Consider the following 21,960-nt stretch of genomic DNA (forward strand, 5'->3'; position numbering starts at 1 on the left):
TTTTTGGTGATACACTTTTTTTTTGCTTGTCAAAGTGTCCAGCCCCTGGCCCCCTCCCTTTGGGGAAAGATTTCCGCCTATGCTTCCTCATTCTCCCTATCGTAATCTCTTTTCAAGCTCCCAACTTAGTTTCTTCTTTAAGATATGAATACTCTATTCCAACCATATGCTATTTCCATAAAATTGTATTTGCATAATTTATATATTTACCACATGCAATTTGTTAGTACAAATATGAATGATACAGCCCTCTGTGGATACACAATCATATATACACACACACCACACGCATGCATTCGCAAGGTTGTATAAATGTACATATTCATACGTCATGTATACACAAACCCAGGCACACACTGGCACCCACACACACCCTTCCCTCAATCCTTTTCCCACTTTTCACAATGCACTGTAAGAATAATCAAATTCACATCATAATTTTTTTCAGCTGTATGAAACAGGTTTATTACAAAAGCATGCATCATCCTTAATATATAAAACTCTCTTTACAACACGAAAATACCTACCCAGAAAAATATGAAATAAGCAATGAGCCAGTTTCGTAATAAACTAAGAGATGGGGTAATTCTAACAAAAAATTGCTTTACATGAACATAATATGGTTAGATTGTGTTTAGACTAATGTGACTGGTAAAATCTGAAAAATAAGTTTACCTCCCCTCCAATAAAATGAAAAATAATTCAATTTATAACACATAATTGAACCAGTAACTCCAATCCAATTATTTACTTTCTTATTTATTTTATTTTTTAAAATTTTTATTTATATATTTTTATTATGATTACTTTATTCTTTTGAGGGGGGGGGGGGGGGAATACAAAAATCAAGTTATAGTTCCAGTGGTGTAAATAATACATATAAATTGTAATACTGTACCGAGATAATACTAAAAATAAGTATTCTGGACTAAAAAACCATCCACCCTACCATACTGTAGTAATAGCTCCTATCATTATCTACCTTCATTTTGGCTCGAGTTTTGAGTTGGTACACACCCGGGGGGGGGGGGGGGGGGGTGGGGGCACTCAGTATATAATGCATAGTGGGTATGTGCCGCGGAGGGGACCCCCATTTTTACACTCAAATTTCCGTTCCGAGGCATAGCATTTCTGTCTTATTGAGAAAAAGAACAAAGAAAGCCGCTCCAGAGCATAGCATTTTCTTCTTCTCGAGAAAAAAGAAGAAAAAAAATCCGCTCCAGGGCTTCGCATATTTTCCGTTTCGCCGTTCCGGTCGCAATTTTGGTGAAAAGCGGCCGCAGCTCGCTGTCCGACTATGGCCTCTGCGCTAGTGCGCCCGTCAGTCGTGCCGCCGGGCTAGCTGCAAGTACGTTCCATAGGAAAGCATACGCACTCGCACGCAGGCGACCCGTTCCAAGGACCCCCGTGTTCACAAACATTTGTAGTTCCGAAGCCCGTTCCGAGGACCCTCCTTTTTACAATGAGCCCGCTCCAAGGCCCCCGTTTTTTGTCTTGCCCACGGCACACCCCTACCACTTTTTTGGTCGAGTGCCCCCCCCCCCCCCCCCCCCCCCCGGGTACACACTACCAATTCAAGCTTCCAAATAGCCAAGTTAAACCATAGTGAAGGGCTTTGAGCAGTAGTACATTGATAAAGTGCTATATAAATGCAAATTATTATTATTGTTCTTATTATTATGATTGACCAAAGTAAGACTGGAGGAGGGTTAGGGTTAGAAATTTTGGGGCCTTATTTAGTTCATTAGAGCAAACTTTTGATTTTAAGCACAAAGTAGCATAATCAATTAGTAATGAGATTTTTTTAAATTTGATCTTAATTTTTGTAGATTATACCACGCATCACATCGTGTAGTGGACGGCCAAAAATACAAGCGGGTGAGCTGAATGAGCACCCCAATCTTCTTGGGCATCAAAATAGCTGTCATTTTAGAGTGGACACTACAGGACATGTTTTAAACAAGAACATGGGAATCCTAGACAGAGAAATCAGGTGGTTCGGAAATCCGGGAGGTAGTTTACAGTTTCAGCTATCAAACGTCTGGGACAGAATTCTACAAAAAGTTCAGAACCGTTCTCAATCTCCCTCCCAGGGAACCAAGCAACGCTACAGTTCACTGATTTTTTTTTAGCGAAGTCACTTTTGGTTGGTGGAACATCACAACCATAGAGGATTGTGAGTTTCTCCTAATTGACAAATCGTTATTTTTTCCAGTACAAAAATTCATGACTATGTGTTCTACATAATCGTCTCTTTTAGGAAAATCTCACAATGAGAAAAAAATCTAGGGGTTTTCTCCTGTGTGCGTGTCCTTAAATGACGTGTATGACGGCTGTTTACAAAATCCATTTTCACAGTGAGAGCAACGATAAGGTTTTCTTTTCTGTAGCATGTGTTCTTATACGAGTTGTAAGATCACTCTTTTTAGCAAATACCTTTCCACAATATGATCAAATATAGGGTTATTCTCCTGTATGTGTTCTTATATGACGGGTAAGATTGCCCTTTTTAGCAAACCTCTTTCCACAATGAGGGCAAATATAGGGTTTTTCTCCTGTGTGTGTTCGTATATGATAGGTAAGATGAATCTTTTTAGCAAATCCCTTCTCACAATGAGAGCAAATATAGGGTTTTTCTCCTGTGTGTGTTCGTATATGATGGGTAAGATCAATCTTTTGAGTAAATCCCTTCTCACAATGAGTGCAAATATAGGGTTTTTCTCCTGTGTGTGTTCTAACATGATTTTTAAGAATGGACTTGGTAAAAAATCTCTTCTCACAATGAGAGCAAATATAGGGTTTTTCTCCAGTGTGTGTTCTAATATGATTTGTAAGATGGGCCTTGGTAGAAAATCTCTTCTCACAATGAGAGCAAATATAGGGTTTTTCTCCTGTGTGTGTTCGTATATGATGGGTAAGATCAATCTTTTGAGTAAATCCCTTCTCACAATGAGAGCAAATATAGGGTTTTTCTCCTGTGTGTGTTCTAACATGATTTTTAAGAATGGACTTGGTAAAAAATCTCTTCTCACAATGAGAGCAAATATAGGGTTTTTCTCCAGTGTGTGTTCTAATATGATTTGTAAGATGGGCCTTGGTAGAAAATCTCTTCTCACAATGAGAGCAATGATAAGGTTTTTCTCCAGTGTGTGTTCTTATATGACAGGAAAGTTGACCCTTAGTAGAAAATCCCTTCTCACAATGAGAGCAAATATAGGGCTTTTCTCCTGTGTGTGTTCTTATATGATAGGTAAGATCACTCTTTTTAGCAAATCCCTTCTCACAATGAGTGCAAATATACGGTCTTTCTCCTGTATGTGTCCTAATATGATTTGTAAGATTGGCCTTGGTAGAAAATCTCATCTCACAATGAGAGCAATGATAAGGTTTTTCTCCAGTATGTGTTCTGATATGATTTGTTAGAACAGCCTTGTTAGGAAATGTCTTGTCACAATGTGAGCAACTATAAGGTTTTCCTCCTGTGTGTGTTCTAATATGACAGGTAAGATTGCCCTTTTTAGCAAACCTCTTCTCACAATGAGAGCAAATATAGGGTTTTTCTCCTGTGTGTGTTTGTATATGATAGGTAAGATCAATCTTTTTAGCAAATCCCTTCTCACAATGAGTGCAAATATACGGTCTTTCTCCTGTATGTGTTCTAATATGATATGTAAGAAAGACCTTGTTAGAAAATCTCTTGTCACAATGAGAGCAACGATAAGGTTTTTCTCCGGTGTGTGTTCTTATATGAGAGGAAAGATGACTCTTTTTAGAAAATCTCTTACCACAATGAGAGCAAATATGGGGTTTTTCTTCAGTATGTGTTCTAATATGAATTGTAAGAGTGTTCTTGTCAGAAAATCTCTTCTCACAATAAGAGCAACGATAAGGTTTTTCTCCTGTGTGTATTCTTATATGACGGGTAAGATCGCCCTTTTGAGAAAATCCTCTTTCACAAAGAGAGCAAATATAGGGTTTTGATCCAGTATGTGTTCTAATATGAATAGTAAGAGTGTTCTTGTCAGAAAATCTCTTCTCACAATGAGAGCAATGATAAGGTTTTTCTCCTGTGTGTATTCTTATATGACGGGTAAGATCGCTCTTTTGAGAAAATCCCTTCTCACAATGAGAGCAGATATAGGTTTTTTTTCCTGTATGTGTTCTTATATGACCGGTAAGATAACTCTTTTGAGAACATCCCTTGTCACAATGAGAACTATAAGATTCTTCTCCAGTGTGTGTGCTCATATGGGTTACAAGATAATCCCTACATTCAAAATTCTTATGACAATGGGGGCACTTGAAGCATCTGTCTCCAAACTCTGTCCTAGGATGACTAGCAAACTCAACTTCCCTAGAGTGTGTTTTATGATGCAGAACTAAAAAAGCCTCATCTGTAAATGTCTTATTGCATCGTAAACACTGATGGGACTCATTTTCACTGCATTCTGTCATTGATGATTGTCTTACCTCCTCTCCATCCAAAAGATCTTTATCTGGAAGGAAAACAAAATCATCTTGTTCAGATCGTAAAAACGTCAAGAGTAAAGTAAAAAAGCTCTCATCTGAAAAAAAAAAAAAAAAAAAATCAATTTGTTCATGGTGCGTTATCATTTCAACACTAAGACATTAGCTATTGTGAGTGCTCTATCCTTTGAAGGACCTTTGAAAGACCAAAATTTGGCAAGGTCTTACAGTAGTCTTCAACATAACTGAAATATGTCATTTTCTGGGGAATGGCTCAGAAAGACCCCTCAAAGAATTTTGAAAGACTGATTGATATTTCTTGTCTTTTTGGTCTTTGACTAGTCCTATAGAGATCTTTCAACGGTCTTTCAGAGATCTTTTATGCTACAAGTGATCTTTCAGAATTCTTTCCATGGAACCTCCATGATCTTTCAATGATCTTTCAAATTGATCTCTCACAAGCCTTACAGTGATCTGTGCAAAAATCTTGAGACTGTCGAAAGATCATGCAAAGACTAATAAGAAATTTGAAAGTTCATCGAAAGACTACTGAAAGACTGCTGAAATCCATAAAAAAAAAGTTTTCCAGTAAGACCGCTGAAAGACGGTTTTGAACCATTTCAAAAAGTTTTGGAGATCATGGAGATCACGAAGACCACTGAAAGATCCATCAGGAATCGTGAAAGACCTCAGAGATCTTTGAAAGAAGGACGTTTGAAAGATCAAGCAAGTTTCATGGTCTCACAACAGTCTGTCAAAGGTCTTGCTCTCAGTGTCTCCCAGCGAGACCTTGTATTCACCAAAAAAGGATATTAACCTAGATTCTCAAATACATGAAAAACAGGAACCCCTGATTCTTTACCCTATCTAGGCGCCTAAACGACTCATGCAATATTTTTGCCATACAAATTTTTTGTACCCTCCGCTCCCTTCTTTTTTACTTTCAAATCTTGCGTAACTTTTGAAACCACTTTTGCGACACCAAAATACACGATTCTGAAATTACGCAACATTTTGGAAGTGCATGTCAGACCAAAAATTGCTAAAAAACGTGATTTCATGTACAAAGTCAATGGAAATTAAGATTTCAACCAAAAAATCATAAACATATGATTATTCAACATGTATGCCAATTTTTGAAGCGATCGTGAGATCAGCGACCGAGATCTCAAGGCGGTCCTGAGCCCACCCCTCCCCCCCCCCCCCCAGCCATATGAACTCCCAAAATACCCCGGCCTAGATAGGGTTAAGCAACCATCCATTGCCACAAAATACCATGAAGAGTTTTCTTTAAAGTCTCGAACATTGCTTGAAATTGTTAAATAATAATTCATGGGGGACAATTACGTAACCATATTGCTCTATATAATTTCTATAAATCAGACGAAACAGTGAATCTTACCTTGCATGGTCCATTGGTCTTGAGCTGTATCAGGGTTGGTCATGTCTTCATCTAGTTCCTGTTTGATGATAATGGTTTGGCCTAGTAAGAAGAGATAAATAGTAAGCAAATAATTAAGATTTATATTAAACAGTCAACAATGTTTGACCCTTTGAACATCAATCAGGCTTGTTCTAGAACATACATGAACCAGTGTATCTTACCTTGCGTGGTCCATTGGTCTTGAGCTGTATCAGGGTTGGTCATGTCTTCATCTAGTTCCTGTTTGATGATAATGGTTTGGCCTAGTAAGAAGAGATAAATAGTAAGCAAATAATTAAGATTTATATTAAACAGTCAACAATGTTTGACCCTTTGAACATCAATCAGGCTTATTCTAGAACATACATGAACCAGTGTATCTTACCTTGCGTGGTCCATTGGTCTTGAGCTGTATCAGGGTTGGTCATGTCTTCATCTACTTCACGTTTGATGATAATGGTTTGGCCTAGTAAGAAGAGATAAATAGTAAGCAAATAATTAAGATTTATATTAAACAGTCAACAATGTTTGACCCTTTGAACATCAATCAGGCTTGTTCTAGAACATACATGAACCAGTGTATCTTACCTTGCGTGGTCCATTGGTCTTGAGCTGTATCAGGGTTGGTCATGTCTTCATCTAGTTCCTGTTTGATGATAATGGTTTGGCCTAGTAAGAAGAGATAAATAGTAAGCAAATAATTAAGATTTATATTAAACAGTCAACAATGTTTGACCCTTTGAACATCAATCAGGCTTATTCTAGAACATACATGAACCAGTGTATCTTACCTTGCGTGGTCCATTGGTCTTGAGCTGTATCAGGGTTGGTCATGTCTTCATCTACTTCACGTTTGATGATGAAGGTTGAACCTAGTATAAACAGATAAATAGTAAGCAAATAATGAAGATAACAATCAACAATGTTTGACTCTTTGGACATCAATAATGCTTGTTCTAGAACATACATGAACCAGTTTATCTTACCTTGTGTGGTCCATTGGTCTCGAGCTGTATCAGGGTTGGTCATGTCTTCATCTACTTCACGTTTGATGATAATGGTTTGACCTAGTATGAACAGATAAATTTTAAACAAATTATTAAGTGATAACCATCAACAATGCTTCACCCTTCAAGCTTCACACAAGCTTGTTCTAGAATATATGTGAAGTATCTTCAATGTCCTCAATCTTGAAAGTGTATTGCTACCCTCAAGTGGCGAAAAGTTATACTTAGCAATGGGAATTCTAAGTTGGATTAAAATTGCATTTGCATTAATACTACACACAAAGAAACTATGTAAATTTGACTGATTCTGTTCGACATGAGTGCAGGTACCAACTAGAAACACTGACAATACAATGAACCAGTTTATCCTACTTAGTGTGGTCCATAGATTTTGTCCTGTAACGTTGTTCGCAATGTCTTCATCTATTTCCTGCTTGAACATGAAGGTTGGACCTAGCATGTACAGATAAATAGTAAGCAAATAATGAAGATAACAGTCAACAATGTTTGACTCTTTTAACATCAATCATGCTTGTTCTAAAACAAACATGAACCAGTGTATCTTACCTTGTGTGGTACATTGTTCTTGAACTGTATCAGGGTTGGTCCTGTCTTCATCTACCTCCTGTTTGATGAAGGTTTGACCTATCATGAACAGATGAATTATTATGAAAAATAAAGGCTAACAAACAAAATATATAGAAATTATAATGAAATTCAGCAATTAATTTTGAAATTCTAACTTTATCACAGGGGGGGACTCAAATTATTTTTTGATGGGGGTGTGCCTCACAAAACTCTGAAATGGGCTTTTAAGGAACTGACTACAAGGGTAAAGTATGGGGTCTTGGGAACTAAATATATACCGCAGTGTGTGAAAAACAGGGTCTACCGAACGAGATTGCGGCACTGTATAGGTACTGTGCACGCCGCTAGCGCTGTGAATGCGTTATGTGTGGAGCGGCTACTACATGTAATATGCATCTCTCGCATGTGGCGCTCGCGCTTGAAAATTTTGAATGGGCTTGGGAACTGAGTTTTCTCGAAACGGCCGGGGTCTTGCGCCCGGGGCTTGGCGGCTACTGAACTAAACTTCCGTCATTCAGAGTATCTAGAGAAGTGAAAATTATGTCTGAAAAAGGGGTCATCAAAGCTGCACGTCCCGTACCACCAAAATAATGTGAGTCCCCCCTGGTTTTATCATAGATATTCTAAGACCACAAAGATTAGCACTTTTGAATATATTATTTGTAAAGTCAATCTCTCGATTTCTTGCCAAGATCAGAGCATCACTTAACTTCATTTTGTCGACATCTTTATGTTGAATTGTTCATTTAAGCTACAATTATATTTGAGGTTCATATTAATGTGGTCCTTCAAGCCATTTGTGGTTGGGTTTCTTGATAGATTTGATTGTGTGGTGTATCTTTTAACAGTTGGCCACAATATATTTCTGTTACCATCAGTAGCATACGCAGGTGGGTGGTTTTAGGGGTTCAACCCCCTTAATTATTTTAAAAGCCAAACCCCTCTCTTAATAAATCAACCCCCCCCAAAAAAAAAAAAAAATTCTGGTACCAAACAACCTCAATTTTTGTTGATGACCTTTGTTTTTTCTTTTCTCTGCTTGTCATTTTTTTGGGGTGCGAAACAACCTCAAATTTGTGGTGATGGCCCTTTTTTTTGCTTGTCAACTTCATTCAGGTTGAGAACCCCCCCCCCCTTTATAAAATCCTGCGTATGCTACTGGTTACCATATTACTGTATCAAGGTTGCCTTGTACAGCATATCCCTTAGAAAAAAAACCAAAGAATTATCAATGATTTATTATTTATCAAACAAAAACCCAATGGACAAATGACCTATCATTGTAGAGTTTAGAATCTCTTCATTCATCTGGTATAACTAATAGATGACTCCTCATTCATGTATGATTGAGTAAAACAATTTGAAGGATACCAAAAATTCACTTGTTGGGTGGCATATGAGTTAAAAAAACAAAATCACATTTTCATAAAATCTGCACTTTAATTTGGTACATCAATCACAGAAAATGGTCAAGAAATAACAAAGTTCTGTCTTGTTGAAATGATGCTTGTATTTCCATAAACAAGTGGAATGCCTCTGGCCGTCTCAACTGCACCACGCGATTCAATATAGCAGCAGTGCTGACTTTGAAAATTACTATCAAATAATTATTCACAAAAAACACCATTCATAAAATGATACAATACTACGTTCATTGACATTTGACCTTGATCATGTGACCTAAAACTTGTCAGTGAAACTTGATTACCCCTATATCCACATTTTATACACTAAAGTTATGATGGTAATTCAACAAATGCCCCAAACTTGGCCAAAGTTAATTGACCTTACATGACCTTTGACTTTGATCATGTGGCCTGAAACTCGCACAGGATGTTCACAGATACTGGATTACTCCTATGTCCAAGTTTCATGAATCAGATTCATACACTTTCAAAGTTATGATGGTAATTCAACAGAAACCCCCATTATGGCCAAAGTTCATTGACCTTTGACCTTGGTCATGTGACCTGAAATGCGCACAGGATGTTCAGTGATACTTGATTAACCTTATGTCCAAGTTTTATGAACTAGACCAATATACTTTCAAAGTTATGATGGTAATTCAACAAATACCCCCAACTTGGCCAAAGTTCATTGACCTTAAATGACCTTTGACCTTAATCATGTGACCTGAAACTTGCACAGGATGTTCAGTGGTACTTCATTACTCTTATGTTTAAGTTTCATGAATCAGATCCATAAACGTTCAAAGTTATGATGGTAATTCAACAGATACATGTTCCCCCAGTTCATTGACCCTAAATGACCTTGGTCATGTGACGTGAAACTCAAGCAGGATGTTCAGTAATACTTGATTAACCTTATGTCCAAGTTTCATGAACTAGGTCCATATATTTACTAAGTTATGATGACATTTAAAAAACTCACCTCGGGTTAAGATTTTGATGTTGATTCCCCCAACATGGTCTAAGTTCATTGACCTTAAATGACATTTGACCTCGGTCATGTGACCTGAAACTCAGGCAGGATGTTCAGTAATACTTGATTAACCTTATGGTCAAGTTTCATGAACTACCTGTAGCGCCATATACTTTCTAAGTTATGCTGTCATTTCAAAAACTTAACCTTAGGTTAAGATTTGGTGTTGACACCACTGCCACCACCGCTGTCGCCGCCGTCCGAAAAGCAGCGCCTATAGTCTCACTCTGCTATGCAGGTGAGACAAAAATCATGTTTTCACAGACTTAACAAAAGGCAATGCATGGCTGATTGTCAAAAAAATAAAGTGTTAAAATAAGTCAACTACGCTGTAAAACCTTTTCATTTTATAAAATTATTGGAAATCAAGCTTTAATTCAATTTATAGAACTTACTGTAGTTAAATCTTGACCATTTTCATGGGAGGCATTTTATAAGAAAGTTCATCTCACCTTGTACAAAATAATCGTCCTGGTCTGTTTCCTTGTCCATAATGACTCTACCTTCTTCTGATCTGAAGATGACGGTTTGACCTAGCATAAACAAAGTAACAATGTAAACAAATTGTTACCATCAATGGAGAGCTTGCTTAACTTCACTCTTGAAAAAACTTGAAAGAATCTTGCTATTAAATTTTTAAACAAGAATACATGTACCACCCAATAATTATTTTTGTATTTCATTATATAAAGTATCTTAAATTTCTGTTATTTAATTTGTCAAATCAATCAAATCAAAATATTGTATAATTCAAAAAGTAAAAGAGCAAAATAAATAGTGTGGGATATCATCGACTTTCTCATTTGCGAATTACTACTTGGTGCATCAACTGTTTTGAGAAAAATAAGTAAAATGTCACAGCCTATATATCACACCTAATTTTGATTAAATTGTCAATGTTATGCATGTTTTATTATTCTTTATTGATTCAAATCAACATTTTCAGGGGTAGACTCGACCCTTAAAGATTTGCAAACCTTGTTCTTGTTTACATGTCAGATCAGCACCATTTCCTTCTCCTTCTGTATCCGAGAGATCTTCCCAGCCATCAGTATCTTGCTTAATATTTACATTCATGCTCTCTGCTTTATCACCATCATAATTTCTGCAAGAATGATATTCATACAGTTAGGAGTGGGCTATAATACAAAGAAAGTAGTTGGTATGTGCCGCGGGGAGACAAAAAAACGGGAGCCTTGGAGTGGGCCTATTGTAAAAAGGAGGGTCCTCGCAACAGGCTTCGAAACTACAAATGTTTGTGAAAACGGGGGTCCTTGGAACAGGTCGCCTGCGTAAGCATCCCAAATGGAGCGGGCATATGTGCATGCAGCTAGCACAGCTGAGGCGATGGTCGGACAGTGTTCTGCGGCTGCTTTTCACCAAAATTGCGGCTCATTGTAGCAGATCAATGCGACCGGAACGGCGTAACAGAATTATGCGAAGCTTTGGAGCGGATATCTTTCTTCTTTTTTTCTCGTTAAGAAGAAAATGCTGCATTGTATATTTTGGAGCGGCTTTCTTTGTTCTTTTCCTCAATAAGACAAAAATGATATGCCTTGGAACAGAAATTTGAGTGTAAAAATGGGGGTCCCCTCCACGGCACATACCCACTATGCATTATATACTGTAAAAGTCATCTACTTTACGTAGGCTTACTCCACATTGAAGCCTGGGACGCTAAGGCATGGTCATGCACACACGGCCACAAAACCTAAAACTTTCGCCCCCAAGATTTCTACTTTCCCTCTAAAGATCTAGCCCTTAATCATGTACATGGGGTTCAACTTCATTTCTGACATTTCTGCGACATCGATTTCATTTTTAAAGAATTCATTAAAATAACGAGAAAAATGTTATGAAAAGAGCTTACGGCCATGTTGCTCAGTCAGTGTTTGTTGGGTGAATAGTGTAACCTTTATTGTGGTTCACTACTTGTCTTTCTAAGAAGATATTCTGAGCTTGAAAGTCACTAAATTGTTTTGTTTTGACTTTCCGTTTTGGCCTTGAGTTGTTTTAGTTAAGAAATTTTCAATAGGAAGGGCTGGGACCAACCTAGACAGACCTAGGTAGCCGTCTGTTTCGAGGAGTTTTTCAACATTTGTTTATTTTTTAAATTTCTCCTCGTACACAGACGGCTCGCTATCGTGCAGCCACCATTAGGGGGTGAACAATGCAAAATCCCCCTGACGGGGCACATCGATTTTTGTCTTTATTTCATGAAAATATAAAAAGATTGAACCAAAATAGAGATTATTATTCCGTTTTGGCATGAAATGCACCAAAACGGGGAAAAATAAACTTAAAAGGGGAAAAACAGTGACTTACTTCAGCTGTCGCGCAACTTCACTTCCCCGTTTTATCCGAGCTTAAGTACATATGGCCATTGAGTCCCCTGTACAGATCTCGCTAGAACTTCGGTCACTGTATTTGGTGAGTGGAGCCTACATAGTTCAGCAGAACAACCAACATAAGAGAGACCGAAGCTTTTGGTCTAGGACCAACCCCTCCTAGTCTTTCAATTGTAGTGTCTTTGATACAAAGATAAATCGCGCGCCCTCTTTCGCTCATTAGACGAAAAATTTGAGAGCTCGCGCAGGTTGGTTTCGTATTTTGTCATGAGAAGAAAAATCAATGCTTAAATGACGCTTTTTGAGGGATATCATCAAATTAGGAGGAATCGACTTCACATCGTTTGGTAAGTTTCGTAGGACTAGGAGGACTTCATTCTGATTTCTGTAAGTGTTTGTGTTAAATTTTCATAAATTAATTGCATTTGTTGAACGCGCCGTGCCTTCAATTTTCCTGTACAGTAGAGGCGCACGGCCAATATGGGAGACTCTCTCCAATAGCAATAGGGGAGAAAATCTCCCACATTGGAGACTTGCTTTGCAAAAAAGACAAAAGAAACAACACCAACAAAAGCATGATTTTTTCCACCCAAAATTTTGTCTCTCTGAGGTCAGAAGCCCATTTGTTTTGTGTGTGATTGACAACAAAAATCGTTATTAAAACAAAAGTAGACGGTGAATTTTAAAAGTAGACGGTGAAAAGGGGGAATTTTTCATGAGGAATCTGCTTATCACATTTTTATTTGCCGCCAAGGTATTCCTTTTGCAGCAAATGTAAACAAAGAAAATTGGTCTCCAAAACTGGAGACTGTCTCTGAAATTGGATACCCAAATTCTTTACAAAAGTCTCTGATATATTATTGGAGATAATCTCCCACATTGGAGACAGTCTCCAAGAGTCCAATATTGGCCGTGCGCCTCTACTGCTGTAGTCGGCGGCAGAGATGTAGCCATGGGTGGGCGACGGTTTAGCGCATAAGAAAGGATAACCAGTGGTTCTTAAAGTCGCTCTTAACTTACGAACAGCTTTAATTTTTAAGTTTATGAAACGGCCCCCAGTACCTATATACCGGTACGCCTAGCCTGGAGGCGACTGAAAGTAATATACTGTACGTATGGTCACTCCCCTAACGCCTGGCATTGTGATGTATAGAGTCCTACATACCGAGGGAAAAGGCAACTATAAAAATGCGCCAAACTGCTAGTTATGTTTAGAATCTGAGGTCACGACTGCTGTACATGGGTAACAATATTGGTTGGCAACGTTTGGCAAAAAATGCGTAGTAATGGTTACAAAATGACGAATAAATTATATGAAGTAATAAAATTAGAAGAGAGTTTACTTACACTTGTTGACATCGCCATCTTTGATCCTTTGTAATTGCAACCTAGTTACGTGACACTTATAGAGGGCGGCAAAATCATGAGCGGTGCTAGATTAAAAAGTGCTAAAATGTCCCGCTTCAACCACTGAACTAGAAATACGTGGAAGTCGTGTACACCCAAGCAAAACATCGCCGGCGAACTCGATAAGCCACGTGACCGCCGCCATTTTGCTAGGTCAATTGTTCGAGAACGCGCCGTAGAAGGCAAGATGCAATATGTTTTCTCTATGTATTTCTAGTTCAGTGGTTGAAGCGGGACATTTTAGCACTTTTTAATCTAGCACCGCTCATGATTTTGCCGCCCTCTATACGCGTCACGTAACTAGGTAACCCAGGGAGCCCAGGAGCTTACCGTGTATTTGACCATAGTCACCGGACTAGGGTGATTTATGGTCTAAATATTTCTCTAAATGAATTGTGAAAACAGAAAGTATACAATTACCACGATTATGTGGATGAAGGTCTAACGAGTGGCAGTTTCCTGACATCTGGGCACAGACTGGAACCTCAAAAAAACGAAAAATTATCTCCTTCTACCCCCATTTCGATCGGCCATTTTTGTTAAAAATCGTAACAAAATGGCCGATCGGGACTGGGGTAGAGGAGAGAACTTTTCGTTTTTTTGAGGTTCCAGTCTGTGCCCAGATCTCAGGAAACTGCCACTCGTTAGACCTTCATATATATAATCGTGGTAATTGTATACTTTCTGTTTTCACAATTCATTTGGAGAAATATTTAGACCATAAATCACCCTAGTCCGGTGACTATGGTCAAAGACACGGTAAGCCCCTGGGCTCCCTGGGTTAGTAACTAGGTTGCAATTACAAAGGATCAAAGATGGCGATGTCAACAAGTGTAAGTAAACTCTCTTCTACTTTTATTACTTCATATAATTTATTCGTCATTTTGTAACCAATACTACGCATTTTTTGCCAAACGTTGCCAACCAATATTGTTACCCATGACCATGTAAATAATAATAATACAAAACATTTATAGGGCGCTTAATACGGGCGTTTCTAAGCGCACTGTGTTCTGAATTTAACTTTACATGGGGGAAAAAAATATTAAATGGGCATATTAACACAAGGTGTGACAAAAAAAAAATCATGAAAAAAGAAGAAAAAAAAAAAAAAAAAAAAAAAAAAATACTAACAGATTAAAACTGGTGTGCACCTCCAATGACCGACCCACAACTGGGATTCATTGATTGAAAAGGTATGTTTTGAGCAGGGCCTTAAACTGACTGACGGACTTGGCACTATGCATGTAAGAGGGTAACTTGTTCCAAAGAGAAGGGGCAATAGAAGAAAAAGCCCGGTCACCATATTTTGTAGAAGTGCGCGGTCCAGGAGTTAACTGCAATGTAAATGATGAACGGAGGGGTCTTGAGGAGGTGCTAGAACGTAAAGAAATGAGATCTGTGAGATATTTGGGGGATTGACCATTCAGAATTTTGTAGGTAAGGAGGAGGACTTTGAAAGATATACGATGATGTATGGGGAGCCAGTGGAGAGAACGCAGGATTGGGGTAATATGCTCAGATTTCCTACAGAGAGAGACCAGTCTAGCAGCAGAGTTTTGAACCCGTTGAAGTGGAAGTAGGTATGTACGAGGGAGGTTAGAAAATATTGCGTTACAATAATCTAGGTGACAGGAAACAAATGCATGTGTTAGTTTGGCAGTTGTGGGTCGGTCACTCGGTCAAGTAGTTTCCTAATCTTCCCAATTTTGAAAATACCATATGACGCAGACCTGCAAATATGCTTGATATGATGTTGAAGAGTAAGTTTATTGTCGATCATCACACCGAGGTCGCGTACCCACTCACTACCCTTCAGAGAAACATCAGAAAATAAATCAGGGAATGGAGTGGTATTTCTGAACTTTGACGATATGTGGATAACTTCAGATTTCCGTTCATTAAGGCAGAGTCTGTTTTTACGAGACCAGACCTTAATGTCCTCAATACAGCTTTGAAGCTTTTGAGCTGCTTCAACCTTGCCGTCAGGTTTAAGTGTTACATAAATTTGTGTGTCGTCTGCATACATCACATGCTGAACACCTTGGTGAGATTGTATAAGATTTGAAAGTGGACTGGTATAGAGAATGAAAAGGAGTGGGCCGACGACGGAACCCTGTGGAACTCCGTAAGTTAGAGGGAATGATTTAGAAAGTGTATCATTAATTATTACTTGAACTAATACTTGTTGGGAACGACCATGAAGGTATGAGCGGATCCATTGTAGGACAGTTCCAGTGATGGAGAATTCATTCTCAAGACGATCGAGTAACAGGTTGTGATCAATAGTGTCAAAAGCAGCTGTATAGTCCAGAAGGACTAACGCTACTTCATCGCCCTTATCCACAGCAAGTAGAAAATCGTTGAAAAGTTTAACCAACGCAGTCTCTGTCGAATGATGGTTCCTAGTATAAGAAGACCGAGGCACAGGAAGCAAGCCAGATCCCTCAAGATGAACTCTGAGCTGTGACGACACTATTCTCTCCAGAACCTTACCCAAAAAAGGAAGGTTTGCGATGGGCCGGTAATTATTAAGTGAATTTGGGTCGAGTGCAGGCTTCTTGAGGAGAGGAAGGAGTAGAGATGACTTAAACGGTTCGGGGAAGAGACCGGAGGACAAAGAAAGGTTGAACGTCGTGACCTCAGATTCTAAACATAACTAGCAGTTTGGCGCATTTTTATAGTTGCCTTTTCCCTCGGTACGTAGGACTCTATACATCACAATGCCAGGCGTTAGGGGAGTGACCATACCCCTACAGTATATTACTTTCACTCCCCAGACGCCTCCAGGCTAGGTACGCACGCCGGCCCGTGCAGCGTTTCTACCCGCAAACCATGGCATAGCCACTGCGGTTGCATTGCCATGCCCATGGGCATGGCATTGGCATCGCACAATCGTAAAATATGTCAACGCGCTTGTTTATTCCAATCTCTCTTTGACAAATCAGACTCTTTCTTCCTCAAACCACAAGGAGCTTACCACATAATGAACTTTAGGCTGTTCCCAAATATAGTCCTACCAAGTTAACGCATAAAAAAGCACGAAATTTGTGTTTTTCTGCCGGAGGTGGAGACGACTTAGTCAATCTGCCATGTATCCCGTTAGCCCTCTACGTCATTTGCATTCAGGCAGCTGAGGCTTGGCTGGCAGCGTAATATATTATAAGGTCTTTGCTTGGCAGCATGCAAGCTGCGCGCGCTGCAGGCCGGCCTGCGCAGCAGGGGATTCCCCTGGCCTTATGATACAACCGGGGGGGGGGGGGGGGGGGGGGGGGCGCAGAAAGTTAAGTTATTATCAATCATGGTAATTTTGCCATCCAATAGTAACTTCCCTGAAATTTTTATTTGGATTGGCTGTCGAGGATTGTTGCCGTGGTACATAGGCGGATCCAGGGGGGGGGGGGGGCCGAGGGGCCCGGGCACCCCCTATTGGCAGAGCAAAAAAAAAGAAAAAAAGGGGAAAAGAAAGGAAAAAAGTTAAAGAAGGGAAAAGAGAGGAGAAAAGAAGAAAGGCAAACATAAGAGGAGGAAGATGAGTGAATAAAATACGATGAGGGGAACTAAAATTGCCTTTTAGGTGATTTACATAATTATCTTGTTCAATATAAGCTTAAAATATCAAATTTTGAAGTCAATATACAAAACATATGATCAGCTTGGAAATTGAACTTTCATTATTTTGTTTGATTTACAAATTGATTTTTAAAAAGTGCTCTGTAAAATTTTCTGTTTTGTGGTCTGAATATTAACATTTTCTGCTTGCGCGCTGCGCGCTCGCAAAATTTGATTTGTCAGGTACCTATTATTTTCCTGTATTCCATAAAGTTCTCAAAATATCCCTATTCATGTCAGATTGTCAAAACGTATCAGATAGCACTGCACGCTCGCATTTTGATTATAGTGAGTATGTATATATCTCAATATTAATTTTTAAAACAAACTAATTTAAATCACCATTGGATGACAGTTATAAAAAATTTCGGCTCGCGATTTCTGCCCGCATTGATAGAAATTCACTCATGAATCTTATGCATAATTACAAAAGTGCTTTAAATGTCTAGTTTTCAGGCAATAATTAACAGATTTCGCGCTCTCATGCTTAGGAAGCGAAATAGGAAGATCATTTTTTTTAAGTCATCATTTTCATATGATGACATAATGTCCTTACAGAATGTCCCGGTCTTATGTCAAAACTCAAAGTAATAATAATAATGAAAAATATCAGCTCTTTTTTAACTGTGATTCATATCCACCTCACAATTTTCCCACAAAGTGCTTTCAATACAAAGCTTAAATTTACCCCTTTTCAGATCGGAATATCATATATTTTTAGCTCTCGCTTTGCGCTCGCTTTATTGATTTTCATGATAAGAAAGGTATTTAGAAATACCCAAATTCTAGGTCGAAATCTAAAACACACATTTATTCAGATACGCAGCTTGTTTTCTATTTAAATCATTATCCAGTTTCAGATCACAATATCAAAAATTGTCTATTATTAATGTATGAAAAATTTTCCAATAACTTTTCCTTTTCATGATTTACAAAACATCAATAGAGTGTCCATAATTTTTCTGCTCGCGCTTCGCGCTCGCATCAATGTTTACTTTATATACTTATCCTTTCCACGATTACAAAAAGTGCTTAGAATTTCCATTAACATATTCAGGTAGAAATGTCAAAATTTTTTAATGTCGAAATATGTAACGTCTTCATGGCTAAGTGCAAGCAGTCCATAACAGGTACGTTTTCGATCAGTTCAAATCGTATGTAAAAAATGTCTGCTCGCGCTCTGCGCTCGCATTAAAGGGATGGTCCGGGCTGAAAATATCTATATCTTAATACATAGAGCAGCATTCACTGAGAAAAATGCCGAAAATTTCATCAAAATCGGATAACAAATAATAAACTTATTGAAGTTTAAAGTTTAAAACAATCGTCATGAATATTCATTAGGTGGGCTGATGATGTCACATCTCCACTTTCCGTTTTCTTATGTTATTACATAAAATCATAATTTTTTTCATTATTTCATACTTGAGTGAATAATATGTCTCCCTTATAATGAAATAAGTTGCAGCAATAAATATCTAATGCACTAAATCAGTTGTCAATCCAATTTTTCTAGTTCTTGGAGAATTTTTTTTTGAATAAACCTAATTTCATATGATAAAATACAAAAGAACAAGTGGAGATGTGACATCATCAGCCCACCTAATGAATATTCATGACGACTGTTTTCACAAAATATTGCTAAACTTTAAAATTCAATAACTTTGTTATTTGTTATCCGATTTTTATGAAATTTTCGGCATTTTGCTCAGTGAATTCTACTCTATTTATTAAGCTATACATACTTTCAGCCCGGACCATCCCTTTAATGTAAGGAAGATCCCCACTTACTCATCCTTTTCATGATTTACAAAACTTGAATAGAGTGTCTCGTTCAGTAGGTCTAAATCTCAAAAATTTTGCTCACGCTTCGCGCTCGCATCAATTGTTTAGTTATATACATATTCTGTTAAGTTACGAAAAGTGCTTAGAATTTTCATTCCTAAGGTAAAAAGTCAAAAAAATTCAGCTCGCGTTTCGCGCTCGCATTATTTGATCTTTTAAAATATATAACGTCTTCATGGCTAAATGCAAGCAAGTCTTTAACAGTACCTTTTCCATCACTTCATCTCTGCTTGCGCTTCACGTTCGTAGTAATTATTCACTTGCATACACATCTTTTTTCAGGATAACAATCATTGCCCAGAATTTTCACAATTTTAGGAAAAAGTACATAAGATTTCAAAAAAAAATTAGCTCGCACTTCGCGCTCGCATTATATAAATATACGGATTATGGTATTATATATTTATGTCTATTCATAAGAATAAAGCTAAGAAGTGACTATTAGGACTACCCCTTCAAAGAAACCCAAAATCCCGGCATAAATCATACTCGAGCGGCCGATCGGGGAAAATATGGCTGGAAAAAAAATTCCGCCCCCCCCCTATTGGCGAAGGCTGGATCCGCCCCTGGTGGTATTAGCGATTAATCATGATATTTATTTCTTCTTTCGATTGTCGCACACACTGTATAAGAATTAAAGATGAGATCATATTCAAAATATATGTTAAAGAGGGAGAGACCTTCAATTGGGGTTGAGCTTGTCCCAAAAGGAGTACATGGCATGAAATTTTAACAAGTTTAAGAGAGATTAAAGGTAAAAGTGACCTAGAAAAGAACTGCATAAAATTATGTGAGTGGTGAGGGAATATTTACAAAGGAGATAATATCTACAAAGGGAAAAGGGGGACGAAGGATATGGACCGAGAGGGAGATAAAACTTTGGACACAAAACAAAAGAACAAGAAAAGTGAAAGGCTTAGGAAAGAAAGTCCCTTGCCTATATAGTCCCAGGTAGGGGATAGGAAGAAAGAAAGAAAAGGATTGAGATATATAGAGAAAGGGAATACAAGCAAAGTCACAAGAGGAAAGTCGGAAAGTTGGTTAATTAATATTGAATAAGGGCCAGCCTGGAAAAAGAGGGGATAGACAACAAAGCTAAGAAAATAATAGTTAAGATACAGGTCATATGACATTGTAGTTATTATAGATATTGTCAACATAATTACTCAGTTAAAGCAATTTCAATTTGCACAGAGACATATAGGAAGCGAATTCCAATGCTTGCATGGGACCAGTATAAGCGAGTGTTTTTAGAGCAAAAGCGGTTCTTACATGTGGCATATATGAAGTGCAGTTGCCTGCCTAGTATTACCGTGAACGGGCCGTGAACTTAATGCATTCTTTCTAAACATTTGCACTAATGCATTCGGAAGTGTTCCACTTTCATGATCATACATGAGGCTCAAAGCATTGGATCGGCACTGTATTGTTTGTGAACAATGTTTTGCCCCTCCAATGCTTTGTCTCCTCCGGGTCACGGTCCGCCACTGATGAGGCTAATGTATAGAAGATAGATCTTCTATACGTACCTTTAGTATAAAACATGAGTGTGTGCACTGTAATCTGCATTGAAAACAATTCTTATCACCCTTTTTTTGAGTGACAAGTATCTTTTCTAGTTAGGTTTTTATATAGAGACTTACCCCATGCCAAAGCTCTGTAATGAAGATAAGGCAAAATCAGAGAATACAAAAACTAGCAAAATTTCTTGTGGGACAAAATGTCTTAACTTATAGATTACACAAGCATTAATTTCTAGACAAAACTTTACAAATATTATTGAAGTGATATTTCCAACTGAAATTCTCATCAATGTGTAAACCAAGAAACTTAGTGGAAGTTACGCTGACAATGTTAGTGTTATCAAAAAGTAACTGCATATGCCCAGGTGTCTTTTGAAGATTAAAGACAACTTGATTGCATAGTCAGGCAGCATATGTCATCTACTTCGACAAATTGGCTAAGTCTGATTTTTCACTTTTATGTGATTGGTGACATCACGATGAACAACTTTCAAATCTGTAATGGTCATCTTGACCATGTGAGGGGTCAAAATGGGGTCAATGGGGGTCAATTTTTGAAATTGCCCCGACTGTGTCGAGTCATACATTAAATTGCTTGTCTTGTTATACTGAACAAGAAAGTGTACACAACTATATACTCTTGACCTTCCGTTAAAAAAATTATGACCGGAAATGTCAAAAGTTCAACAAACTTTTGGTAAATGGCAAATTACACTGAGAGTATTAAGAAAGCTCCGTTTCCGTGTTTTTATGCATGTGTGTACTTTTTAAATTTCGATTTTGATAGGTTCATCTTCAGAAATCCTTATCCAGAAGATATAAAGGGTCAAGACAAGGTCAGGGAAAGGTCAAAAGGTCAACAAACTTTCATTGGTAGCCAAAATACACTAAAAGCGGTTAAAATCTTAGAAGTTGGTTCTTTATTTTGAAAAATCTTTATCTAAGAAGACGTTATCCATTAGATAAAAAGGGGTCAAATGTGCTCACTTAGGAACAAAATACATAAACAGAGATAGACGTCGAATTCGGCGTGAGTAGTTAATGGATAGATCTCATCCTACTTGACCTTTGACCCGGTCAGCCATGACCTTCGACCCGGTCATGACCTTTGACCACATGACCTTTGACCACATGACCTTTGACACATGACCTTTGACCCATGAACTTTGACCACATGACCTTTGACCCATGACCTTTGACCGCATGACCCAATGGGTTGACCCAGACTTCCGGTCGGACATGACGTCACCATGAAATAGTATTACGACACAGTTATACAACCACCGTGATGTCATAGA

At 38.1% G+C, this 21,960-nt stretch overlaps 1 protein-coding gene across 2 annotated transcripts; it reads right to left on the bottom strand.

Moving 5' to 3' along the window:
• Positions 1-434: 434 nt before the first annotated feature.
• LOC129266284 (zinc finger protein 271-like) lies at positions 435-16,824 on the bottom strand. Of its 2 annotated transcripts, XM_064103651.1 has the most exons (11): positions 16,663-16,824; positions 10,905-11,032; positions 10,380-10,460; positions 7,465-7,542; positions 6,877-6,957; positions 6,682-6,762; positions 6,479-6,559; positions 6,276-6,356; positions 6,073-6,153; positions 5,870-5,950; positions 435-4,496 (listed from the first exon to the last, which is right to left on the bottom strand). In XM_064103651.1, the coding sequence occupies exons 2-11, from the start codon at positions 11,002-11,004 to the stop codon at positions 2,464-2,466; spliced, it is 2,778 nt and encodes a 925-aa protein (XP_063959721.1). In that variant the 5' UTR covers positions 11,005-11,032; positions 16,663-16,824; the 3' UTR covers positions 435-2,463. The 2 variants fall into 2 exon arrangements, with proteins under 2 accessions (XP_063959721.1, XP_063959722.1); XM_064103652.1 differs by lacking the exon at positions 6,682-6,762 and having other exon boundaries at positions 16,663-16,793.
• Positions 16,825-21,960: the final 5,136 nt, after the last annotated feature.

The sequence above is a fragment of the Lytechinus pictus genome, chromosome 8 (genome assembly GCF_037042905.1).
Source record: "Lytechinus pictus isolate F3 Inbred chromosome 8, Lp3.0, whole genome shotgun sequence".
Lineage (NCBI taxonomy): Eukaryota > Metazoa > Echinodermata > Echinoidea > Temnopleuroida > Toxopneustidae > Lytechinus > Lytechinus pictus.